Genomic DNA, 12,073 nt, shown 5'->3' with positions numbered 1-12,073 from the left:
TCAATCATGGACACTCTTACTGACAGTTGTGGCTGCTTTGCGTGATGTATTGTTGTCTCTACCTTCTTGCCCTGTGTGCTGTTGTCTGTGCCCAATAATGTTTGTACAATGATTTGTGCTGCTGCCATGTTGTGTTGCTACCATGCTGTGTTGTCATGTTGTGTTGCTACCATGTTGTGTTGCTGCCTTGCAATGTTGTTGTCTTAGGTCTCTCTTTATGTAGTGCTGTGTTGTCTCTCATGTCGTGATGTGTTTTGTCCTATGTTTATATATTATTATTATTATTATTTTATCCCAGTCCGGTCTCCGCAGGAGGCCTTTTGCCTTTTGGTAGGCAGTCATTGTAAATAAGAATTTGTTCTTAACTGACTTGCCTAGTTAAATAAAGGTTTTAAAAAATCTATACATTAAAACGGTTCAGTTTGCGTAAAAAAATAAAAACACATCTTTAGCTTTGCACAGGCACAGTCATTGAATTTGAGCTGTGGCATGTCGCCTACACTATGTTTGCATTCTTAAATGTTTATAGAATCAAAAAAGGAAAGCTGTGTGTGTGTGTGGGCTGATGAGTGAGGCCTACTGATATGGCCATGCTCAGAGGGAGGAAGGTGCAGGATCAGAGCGAAAGGAAGAGAGAGAGAGAGGGGGAGCCTTCTCTCCTCCATACCCACCCCTCCCATCCAGGCCCTCCTATGTGCTCCGGGCATTGACGTCACTTTTGCTCCTTTCGGTTGCCATAGCAACTTATTTCCCTAAACCCCTTGTGTTTTTTTCTTCTCCCTCCTCTTCTCTGGTAGGTCCACAATGGTTGTACAGCCAGCATCTTGCAACACAATGGTTGCAATACGGTGAACGGGGAGTGATTCAGCATTTGCAATCTCGATTTCTAGGGTATTCTTCATCCATCGCTGGGTTTTCCTTTCTTTCTAGTTATCTCCATCTCCACGTGTATTATTCTGTGCGTGTAAAAGTCGTTAAATGTCCCCCGTCGGAATGTTTTGAACAGAACTGTCACCGGACTAGGATCGTCGTCAGCTGGCACGGAATGGTAGGTCTGCGCGGTGTGGTGCGGTGGAACTGTGATATTAATGCAGCGGGAACTGCTGAAGGGTGGGGTGATGAATATTGATCTGCTACGGAGGTTAACTAAATTCTTTCCGCTTTGGAACGCGACAGCGACAATAACAAACTTTTTGATTTGACTCTGTTGTCCTGTGTAGCTATATTATACATCGGTGGGTAGTAGTGTGATATGGAAGTGATACACATGCGTTGATTTGATAGGATATCGTTTTGATGCAGGACAAAAGGTTGTTTTCCGCTAGTGCACAAATGCTTGATGTGTTTTCTTTATGTATCAGCAGTCGATTATATAATGGCAACAATGTTGCAACATCAATGAATATGGCCACACAGGAGTGAATGGTAGTCTATTATTTAGAGTTTATAAGGCTAATTCAGCCATATTTTCTATGTGGTTCTATCATATTCAATATTATTTTGACAATCTTGTTGTATAATACACCGTGCCTGACTGAAGTCACCTCACCTGTCCTCGTAACGTGGCCATTAATTACAGGACACTGATAGAATGCGTCATATTCAACTGTCATGCATTGACATGACAGAGGGACACTAGGTGCAAATAATTCTACTTATTTGACATTGCTTCTTTAGATCGTATCAAGACCTACAATGAAGTTGAATTAGATGTTATCAACTTGAACGGTGGACCGTTCACCCGGAGCTTTGTACACGGCCCTGTATTCCAACCCATTCTCTGACGTCATTTGCACCTTGTGAAAATTGCCTATGTGTGTGTGGACAATGGACTCCCATTTCCTATAGAATGCCTTTGCATCAAACCATCTCAATTATAAAGTGCACATTGACTAATTTGTATTGAAGAGTAAATGAATTCCTCTAGAAAGATCATGAATGAATGGACATATTATTGCACAGTGATGATGAGATGTGTCGGAGGCTGTGCCTTACTGTATATGATAAGCCCATAGAAAGATTGGAGACTGTGGAAAAACAAAAATGCCTCTATTTGGGAGAAGAGCTGTAGTCATCCTAATGCAGCAAAGACATGGAATACAATGCATTATTGATACAGGACAACTGTAGTAGGTCGCTAATGGAATGGTGCAATATGCTCACTCAGTGACGAAAATGAGAACATATTTTTTTAAATTTTATTTAAACAATGTGTTGTTTTTGTAAATTTGACACCTCAAGAGGCCTGAGAGATGGCTGGTACAGACTGCAAATATTTATTTGATAAGTCGTTTGGAAACATAATCAGAAAAGGTATGGGTTTGAAACAATGACTTCTAGGCGAATATAATCTAGTTTGGTGAATATCATAGCTTCCTGTACTGGGATCAATGTCTGGACCAATGACTTTCAGTCATGTTCTGGAAATATAAGAGGATGCTGAGATGTAATAATAAATAATAATATGTGAAGGAAGCCTCAGGATTACCAGTACAGACAGCAGCCCGAAGAATATGAAACTTGAAGAAGATCATAGAATACAAGTGAGAACCAGAACCAAATAATCGATAGTTCTCCCACCAGTGTTACATATCCGAATGATAGACACATTTATCAAAGCATCGCCATTCACCTAATCATCTATTATTCATTATTCCTGTCCTACAGTTTGTAGGTGTCTGTCTGTCTGTCTGTCTGTCTGTCTGTCTGTCTGTCTGTCTGTCTGTCTGTCTGTCTGTCTGTCTGTCTGTCTGTCTGTCTGTCTGTCTGTCTGTCTGTCTGTCTGTCTGTCTGTCTGTCTGTCTGTCTGTCTGTCTGTCTGTCTGTCTGTCTGTCTGTCTGTCTGTCTGTCTGTCTGTCTGTCTGTCTGTCTGTCTGTCTGTCTGTCTGTCTGTCTGTCTGTCTGTCTGTCTGTCTGTCTGTCTGTCTGTCTGTCTGTCTGCCCCACCGTATGATGGATGATGCCATTTGTCCTTCATTAGGGCGACTAGGTACATCATGATATCCCCGGTAATGAGCATCTTGGGAGTAGTGGCATAGTGAAGGCTTCAGGCAGGAAGCCCAATGCCTGAACTATGTATGGCTGGCCTGGCAGGCTGGCATCGAAGTGAAGCCTGAGGCAGGAAGCCCAATGCCTGAACTATGTATGGCTGGCCTGGCAGGCTGGTATCGAAGTGAAGCCTGAGGCAGGAAGCCCAATGTCTAAACTAAGTATGGCTGGCCTGGCAGGCTGGCATCCTCCACTGAGTTCCAGTGAGTTAGATCGCATCATCAGAGATAATACTATTCACGGTCACCTCACTGAGGAATTAGAGATGGAGGGCAAACTCTTCAGCCAACGATGGTCCCATTCCAACAGAGATAGAGAGGGAGAGAGAGAGGTTTCCTGCTAAACGTTATGTCTGAATCGATTCTGATTAGACATGTCTTTGCATTGATCATCAATACTTGAATATCATGTCACATCATAGAGGAAGGAAGTGTATATCAAGGTGACAGGGAGTAATGAAAAACAATTATTTGCTGCGACAATTCAGCCGGTCAAATGTACCAGCATCAAGTAAACAAGGCTGAACAGCAGAGGGATTTCACAGTTTGTGACATTTTTTTCATTATGAAATAGGCCAGGTTGACCACCTGCTAGGTAACATCCAAGCTGTTGTTACTAGACAGGATGCCATCTTAGCTCTCAACACTATACTGGAGAGGGACTTTTCAGTGATGTGTTTTCATTATGAAATAGGCCAGGTTGACACCCTGCTAGGTAACATCACAAGCTGTTGTTAGACAGGATGCCATCCCATCCATCCCAGCCCTACAGCTAGCTCTCTGGACCTGGTCTGAATACTACAGATAGCTCTCTGGACCTGGTCTGAATACTACAGCTAGCTCTCTGGACCTGGTCTGAATACTACAGCTAGCTCTCTGGACCTGGTCTGAATACTGCAGATAGCTCTCTGGTCCTGGTCTGAATACTGCAGATAGCTCTCTGGACCTGGTCTGAATACTGCAGCTAGCACTCTGGACCTGGTCTGAATACTGCAGATAGCTCTCTGGACCTGGTCTGAATACTGCAGCTTGCACTCTGGACCTGGTCTGAATACTGCAGCTTGCATAACACTGGCTCCTGATGTGGATGATGCCGTAACACTGGCTCCTGATGTGGGTGAGGCTGGCACACTACTTTCATCTGTGTTATTGTGGCTATTTAATATTTTTTAAAGTAACCTTTATTTAAGTCAGTTAAGAACAATTTCTTATTTACAATGACGGTCTACACCGGCCATACCCGGACGACGCTGTGCCAATTGTATGCCGCCCTATGGGGCTCCCAATCACGTCCAGATGTGATGCAGCCTGGATTCGAACCAGGGACTGCAGTGACGCCTCTTGCACTGAGATGCAGGGCATTAGACCGCTGCGCTACTTGGGAGTCTATGAGATTGCAGTTTTCTCTTCTTGCGGCTGCGTTATCACCACTAAAGTTTGAGTTTAACTCCTAAACCTTGGTAAAAACATTGTAATTACAGTAACAACATTGCTGTTACAATATCATTTGGTAATAGCATTTGGTAAGAGTTCAGCGACAAGAGTTCAGCGACAACTTGCGCAATACCATGTCCTCGCCACATTACACTAAGGATAGACACGGTATGTCGACAACCCTAGCAGTACGCCCTGGCCAGTAGACAGCTACAGTTAGCCGGTTACATAAATGAATTTGATGGAAATACTGCATGGGGGTTTTTCAGTTGTCTCTATGCACCCTCCCTCCCAGCTGACTAAGGCTAAGCCAGTCAGCCATACTGTAGTAGCTTGCGTGCCAAATGATGCCATATTTCCTATATAGTGCACTACTTTTGACAAGGGCCTATAGCGCACTATGTAGGGAATAGAATGCCATTCGAGATGCAGATGTAGTCTCTGCCCAGTCACTCCTATGATAAGCAGCATCATACAGTAGTATCTGTAATGAGAGCAATCTACTTCAGGGGTCAAACAGCAAAACTAATCTTAGGGTCAAACAGCAAGGCAGGGGCCATCAAAGGATTTAGCCGACAGCATTAATCCAGACTGAAAGCTACAAAGACCTGATCTTAATGTGCACCACTACGGGCATAATATAATGACATTATAACAAGTTGCACATTAAGAACAGATCAGTGGTGAAAAGATGTTGTTATTGCTATGGCTGTTTGATCACAGACTGTGTACAGAACTGTGTCGGGAGGGGGGATCTGCTTGTTCACTGAAGGGCTCAACATCCACAGTTAAGGCCTCGGCGTCCAGCTTGATTATGTTTCAGGCTGATTAAGAACGTGCTGAAGGAGGGAAGAGAAAGAGGGGTTAGGAGAAAGAGAGGGGCGAGAGAGAGAGAGAGAGAGAGACGGCGGTAGAGAGAGTGAAGGAAGGAGGGAGAGCGGGGCGAGAGAGAGAGAGAGAAGGAAGGAGGGAGAGAGGGAGGGAGAGAATGGGAGACAGAGAGAGAGATGGCGGTAGAGAGGGTGAGGGAAGAGGGAGAGAACAGGAGAGAGAGCTGGAAGACAGAGAGAGAGATGGCGGTAGAGAGGGTGAGGGAAGAGGGAGAGGACAGGAGAGAGAGCTGGAAGACAGAGAGAGAGAGAGAGAGACGTCGGTAGAGAGAGAGAGAGAGACCGGGAGAGAGAGCTGGAAGACAGATAGAGAGAGAGAGAGGGAGAGACCGGGAGAGAGAGATAGATACAGAGAGAGAGAGAGAGAGAGAGAGAGAGAGACCGGGAGAGAGAGCTGGAAGACAGAGAGAGAGAGAGAGAGAGAGAGAGAGAGAGAGAGAGAGAGAGAGAGAGAGAGAGAGAGAGAGAGAGCTGGAAGAGAGGGGAGGAGGGAAGAGGGAGAGAGAGCTGGAAGACAGAGAGAGAGAGTGAGGGGAGGAGGGAAGAGGGAGAGAGAGCTGGAAGACAGAGAGAGTGAAGTGCGTGTCTGAATAAAATAACAGTTCTTTAAGCTGTGTTTTTGCCATGTTTACCTCTTCAAGGCTTTTGAAATGTGTCCTGTCTTTTTTTCAAACAATGGAGGATATTTGGCGAGCAGGGACAGCTGAAATGTACAGTAGAGTTCAGAACAGTAGCAGCAATATAATAGATCTCAACTGATTGTTCCCTGTGTTTGAATTAGGGTTTCATATTTTCCTTGAGAATGCGCCAATTTTCCTTATATATAATAATCACAGATTTTTGTATTTTTTCGGTTTCAATTCTTTTTAAAACATTAAATGCACTATGCATTATGGGGTTGAATGCTGTCACAACACAGAATAAAACAGTTAATACAAGACCCATGATGGTAGTGACTGTCCATTACTGCTCATCACATATCAACCAATCATTTATATACTTTACTTTAATTCAATATTTGAGTTGTTGTGTATATTACATTTTTTTCATTTGATGACTTTATTATTTCATTCCATCATCTCATCTTTTATAGAGCGGCTGTCTGACAAAATCACAATTTTAGTAGTTCTTCAAAGTAAATAAGGCATACCAACTATCGATCACTTAGATGATGTATTTTCAGGTAGAGATACCTTTCGGGAGCAACAGCTGATCTCTATATCCCCTTATGATCGCGCTCCTTAACAACCACCTGCTTAACCCGGAAGCCAGCTACACCAATGTGTCGGAGGAAACACCGTTCAACAGACGACTGAAGCCTGCAGGTTGGAACAAGGCGCCCGGTTCGCCATAGCGCGATGAGCCAAGTATAGCCCCCTCGGCCAAACCCTTCCCTAACCCAGCCGACGCTGGGCCAAACCCTTCCCTAACCCAGCCAACGCTGGGCCAAACCCTCCCCTAACCCAGCCGACGCTGGGCCAAACCCTTCCCTAACCGACGCTGGGCCAAACCCTTCCCTAACCCAGCCGACGCTGGGCCAAACCCTTCCCTAACCCAGCCAACGCTGGGCCAAGCCCTCCCCTAACCGACGCTGGGCCAAACCCTTCCCTAACCCAGCCGACGCTGGGCCAAACCCTTCCCTAACCCAGCCAACGCTGGGCCAAGCCCTCCCCTAACCGACGCTGGGCCAAACCCTTCCCTAACCCAGCCGACGCTGGGCCAAACCCTTCCCTAACCCAGCCGACGCTGGGCCAAACCCTTCCCTAACCGACGTTGGGCCAAACCCTTCCCTAACCCAGCCGACGCTGGGCCAAACCCTTCCCTAACCCAGCCAACGCTGGGCCAAGCCCTCCCCTAACCCAGCCGACGCTGGGCCAATTGTGCGCCGCCCTATGGGACTTCCGATCACGGACAGTTTTGACACAGCCTGGGATCGAGCCCAGGTCTGAAGTGACCCCTCAAGCACTGCGATGCAGTGCCTTAGACCGCTGTGCCACTCGAGAGGCCCAGAATAACATGTTATACACAAACTTAGGCTATCGGCTACGTAAAACAACCTAGTAGGCTTATCCTGTAGCAAATGAACAAACAAAATCATTTGACTAGACCTAATAAGGCTGACCTGTTTAACTTAGATATTTTCTGCCGAAGTGGGCTCTCAAAAAGCACAGTGCGTCAATGCTTCCCAGACTCAGGCGGTTTCTGATCTTCGTCATACATCGGCCACAGACTGAGAAGGATCTATCGTCCTTCACAGATGTGGCCTGGATTGTGGCGAGCGCCTCAAACAGGTGCTGCAAGTATTTTGACCTTTTTGTTTGTGGCTTCAAACAGGCCGAATTCCTTAGACAGGATTTTGAGCAGGTTTGTTTTGCGTTCGGCCTTGTTGGAATTAATTTTAGTAAAGTTTTGCCACGCAGACAACATTTTTGGAATTAATAAAAGCAGGTACAGTTGAAGTCGGAAGTTTTCATACACCTTAGCCAACTGCATTTAAACTCAGTTTTTCACAATTCCCGACATTTAATCCTGTACGCTGTTTTAGGTCAGTTAGGATAACAACTTTATTTTAAGAATGTGAAATGTCAGAATAATAGTAGAGAGAATTATTTATTTCAGCTTTTATTTCTTCCATCACATTCCCAGTGGGTCAGAAATGTACATACACTCAATTAGTATTTGGTAGCATTGCCTTTAAATTGTTTAACTTGGGTCAAATGTTTCGGATAGCCTTCCACAAGCTTCCCACAAAAGTTGGGTTAATTTTGGCCCATTCCTCCTGACAGAGCTGGTGTAACTGAGTCAGGTTTGTAGGCCTCCTTGCTCGCACACGGGTTTTCAATTCTGCCCAAAAATGTTCTATAGGACTGAGGGCAGGGCTTTGTGATGGCCACTCCAATACCTTGACTTTGTTGTCCTTAAGCCATTTTCCACAACTATGGAAGTATGCTTGGGGCCATTGTTCATTTGGAAGACCCATTTGTGACCAAGCTTTCACTTCCTGACTGATGTCTTGAGATGTTGCTTCAATATATCCAAATCATTTTCCTACCTCATGATAACATCTACTTTGTGAAGTGCACCAGTCCCTCCTGCAGCAAAGCACCCCCACAACATGATGCTGCCATCCCCGTGCTTCACGGTTGGGATGGTGTTCTTCGGCTTGCAAGCCTCCCCCTTTTTCCTCTTAACATAACGATGGTTATTATGGCCAAACAATTCTATTTTCGTTTTATCAGACCAGAGGACATTTCTCCAAAAAGTATGATCTTTGTCCCCATGTGCAGTTGCAAACCGTAGTCTGGCTTTTTTATGGCGGTTTTGGATCAGTGGCTTCTTCCTTGTTGAACCGCCTTTCAGGTTATGACGATATAGGACTTGTTTTACTGTGGATATAGATACTTTTGTACCTGTTTCCTCCAGCATCTTCACAAGGTCCTTTGCTGTTGTTATGGAATTGATTTGCACTTTTCGCACCAAAGTACGTTAATCTCTAGGAGACAGAACGCATCTCCTTCCTGAGCGGTATGACGGCTGCGTGGTCCCATGGTGTTTCTACTTGCGTACTATTGTTTGTACAGATGAACGTGGTACCTTCAAGCATTTGGAAATTGCTCCCAAGGATGAACCAGACTTGTGGAGGTCTACAATTGTTTTTCTGGGGTCTTGGCTGATTTATTTAGATTTTCCCATGATGTCAAGCAAAGAGACTCTGAGTTTGAAGGTAGGCCTTGAAATACATCCCCAGGTACACCTCCAATTGACTCAAATTATGTCAATTAGCCTATCAGAAGCTTCTAAAGCCATGACATCATTTTGTGGAATTTTCCAAGTTGTTTAAAGGCACAGTCAACTTAGTGTATGTACACTTCAGACCCACTGGAATTGTGATACATTGAATTATAGGTGAAATAATCTGTCTATACACAATTGTTGGAAAAATTACTTGTGTCATGCACAAAGTAGATGTCCTAACAGACTTGCCAAAACTATAGTTTGTTAACAAAAAATGTGTGGAGTGGTTGAAAAAACGAGATTTCATGATTCCAACCTAAATGCATGTAAACTTCTGACTTCAACTGTACATATTGTATTGTGGCAAGGGGACAGTTGTGTTCCTTTTTCTCTTTGTTTAGTGGGGAATGAAGTATCTTATGTGGCTACCCTTTCTGAAACATGGAGGGATGAGAGCCCTTCTTTCCCACAACGTACACTATGCTCAACGGCAGTGTTTTTCTGGCTGGGCCTGCAAACCTCCCCAGAGTCCAGATGGAGGGAAAGAAGGCTGCGTTACACAGGGATGGAGAGAAGGAGGGATGGAGGGATGGGTGAATGCAGCAGGAGGAGCTACTGAATGAAGCTGTTGCAATGGAACACAGAGGGAGGGGTGGAAAGGAGTGAGGACTCAGAGAGAGGAGAGGAAAGGAGTGAGGACTCAGAGGGAGGAGAGGAAAGAAGTGAGGACTCAGAGAGAGGAGAGGAAAGGAGTGAGGACTCAGAGGGAGGAGAGGAAAGGAGTGAGGACTCAGAGGGAGGAGGGGAAAGGAGTGAGGACTCAGAGGGAGGAGAGGAAAGGAGTGAGGACTCAGAGGGAGGAGAGGAAAGAAGTGAGGACTCAGAGAGAGGAGAGGAAAGGAGTGAGGACTCAGAGGGAGGAGAGGAAAGGAGTGAGGACTCAGAGGGAGGAGGGGAAAGGAGTGAGGACTCAGAGGGAGGAGAGGAAAGGAGTGAGGACTCAGAGGGAGGAGAGGAAAGGAGTGAGGACTCAGAGGGAGGAGGGGAAAGGAGTGAGGACTCAGAGGGAGGAGAGGAAAGGAGTGAGGACTCAGAGGGAGGAGAGGAAAGGAGTGAGTACTCAGAGGGAGGAGGGGAAAGGAGTGAGGACTCAGAGGGAGGAGAGGAAAGGAGTGAGGACTCAGAGGGAGGAGAGGAAAGGAGTGAGGACTCAGAGGGAGGAGAGGAAAGGAGTGAGGACTCAGAGGGAGGAGGGGAAAGGAGTGAGGACTCAGAGGGAGGAGAGGAAAGGAGTGAGGACTCAGAGAGAGGAGAGGAAAGGAGTGAGGACTCAGAGGGAGGAGAGGAAAGGAGTGAGGACTCAGAGGGAGGAGAGGAAAGGAGTGAGGACTCAGAGGGAGGAGAGGAAAGGAGTGAGGACTCAGAGGGAGGAAAGGAAAGAGGGATAAGGGAGGGTAGAAATGAGGAATCAACGGCTTTCTGCTGCAGTATTGTAGATGGAGAGAGAGTGAAAGAGACAGAAAGGGAGAGAGAGAGAGAGAGTGAAAGAGACAGAAAGGGAGAGAGAGAGAGAGAGAGAGAGTGAAAGAGACAGAAAGGGAGAGAGAGAGAGAGTGAGAGAGAGAGAGAGAGAGAGAGAGAGAGAGAGAGAGAGAGAGAGAGAGAGAGAGAGAGAGAGAGAGAGAGAGAGAGAGAGTGAAAGAAGAAAGGGAGAGAGAGAGAGAGAGAGAGAGAGAGAGAGAGAGAGAGAGAGAGAGAGAGAGAGAGAGAGAGAGAGAGAGAGAGAGAGAGAGAGAGAGAGAGAGAGAGAGAGTGAAAGAGACAGAAAGGGGAGAGAGAGAGAGAGAGAGAGAGTGAAAGAGACAGAAAGGGAGAGAGAGAGAGAGAGAGAGAGTGAAAGAGACAAAAAGGGAGAGTAAAACATAATCAACAACAACAACAACAACACATTCACATTCAGAAGTGGCCTAGAGTGAGAGATTGAAAGAGACAGAAAGGGAGAGAGAGAGAGAGAGAGAGTGAAAGAGACAGAAAGGGAGAGAGAGAGAGAGAGAGAGAGTGAAAGAGACAGAAAGGGAGAGAGAGAGAGAGAGAGAGAGAGAGAGAGAGAGAGAGAGAGAGAGAGAGAGAGTGAAAGAGACAGAAAGGGGGAGAGAGAGAGAGAGAGAGAGTGAAAGAGACAGAAAGGGAGAGAGAGTGAAAGAGACAGAAAGGGAGAGAGGGAGAGAGAGTGAAAGAGACAGAAAGGGAGAGAGGGAGAGAGAGAGAGAGAGTGAGAGAGACAGAAAGGGAGAGAGAGAGTGAAAGGGAGAGAGGGAGCAAATCACTGACACATTCATGCGATGTGTGTAAGCTGCCTTAAAGGCTGTCTCCTGTGAGAAGTAGGAGAATATCAGGAGAATCTGTGACAGGATGTGAACAACATGTTATGTTACAGCTCATGCTGATTGTTTTTAATTGTTGTGTACCAGGTTGTCATTTGTAGGGAAACAGACTGGTACATTAGGGCAATGGATTTACAATTACACTACAATAGAATCAACAGTGTCTAAGACCTGAATTACATTATAATAGTATCAACAGTGTCTAAGACCTGAATTACATTCATAATAGTATCAACAGTGTCTAAGTCCTGAATTACATTTATAATAGTATCAACAGCGTCTTAGACCTGAATTACATTATACACTATAAAGGAGAAGTTAGTAAAACATAATCAACAACAACAACAACAACACATTCACATTCAGAAGTGGCCTACTGCACCCACGTTCTGCTCAATTAAAACAGGGAGACCAAGAGGAAGAATCTAAGTTAATCTAATTGGTCAGATCAGGTTTTGGGATGTCCAGGATAGGACACTTGAATGGGATGTCCAGGATAGGACTCTTTAATGGGATGTCCAGGATAGGACTCTTTAATGGGATGTCCAGGATAGGACTCTTTAATGGGATGTCCAGGATAGG

General features: G+C 45.4%; 1 protein-coding gene across 7 annotated transcripts in view; it reads left to right on the top strand.

Moving 5' to 3' along the window:
• Nucleotides 1-802: 802 nt before the first annotated feature.
• The window catches only part of mapk10 (mitogen-activated protein kinase 10), a 147,817-nt gene continuing 136,546 nt past the window's right edge, over nucleotides 803-12,073 (top strand). For all 7 annotated transcript variants that reach the window (XM_046305633.1, XM_046305632.1, XM_046305637.1 and 4 more), the window contains exon 1: nucleotides 803-1,048. In XM_046305633.1, the coding sequence (XP_046161589.1) occupies nucleotides 1,046-1,048 (3 nt within the window). In that variant the 5' untranslated portion in view covers nucleotides 803-1,045. The remainder of the gene's footprint in view (nucleotides 1,049-12,073) is intronic.

The sequence above is a fragment of the Oncorhynchus gorbuscha genome, linkage group LG16 (assembly GCF_021184085.1).
Source record: "Oncorhynchus gorbuscha isolate QuinsamMale2020 ecotype Even-year linkage group LG16, OgorEven_v1.0, whole genome shotgun sequence".
Taxonomy (NCBI): Eukaryota; Metazoa; Chordata; class Actinopteri; order Salmoniformes; family Salmonidae; genus Oncorhynchus; species Oncorhynchus gorbuscha.
The sequence above is the reverse complement of the archived record's forward strand: the minus strand, read 5'-3'. Positions and strand labels throughout refer to the sequence as shown.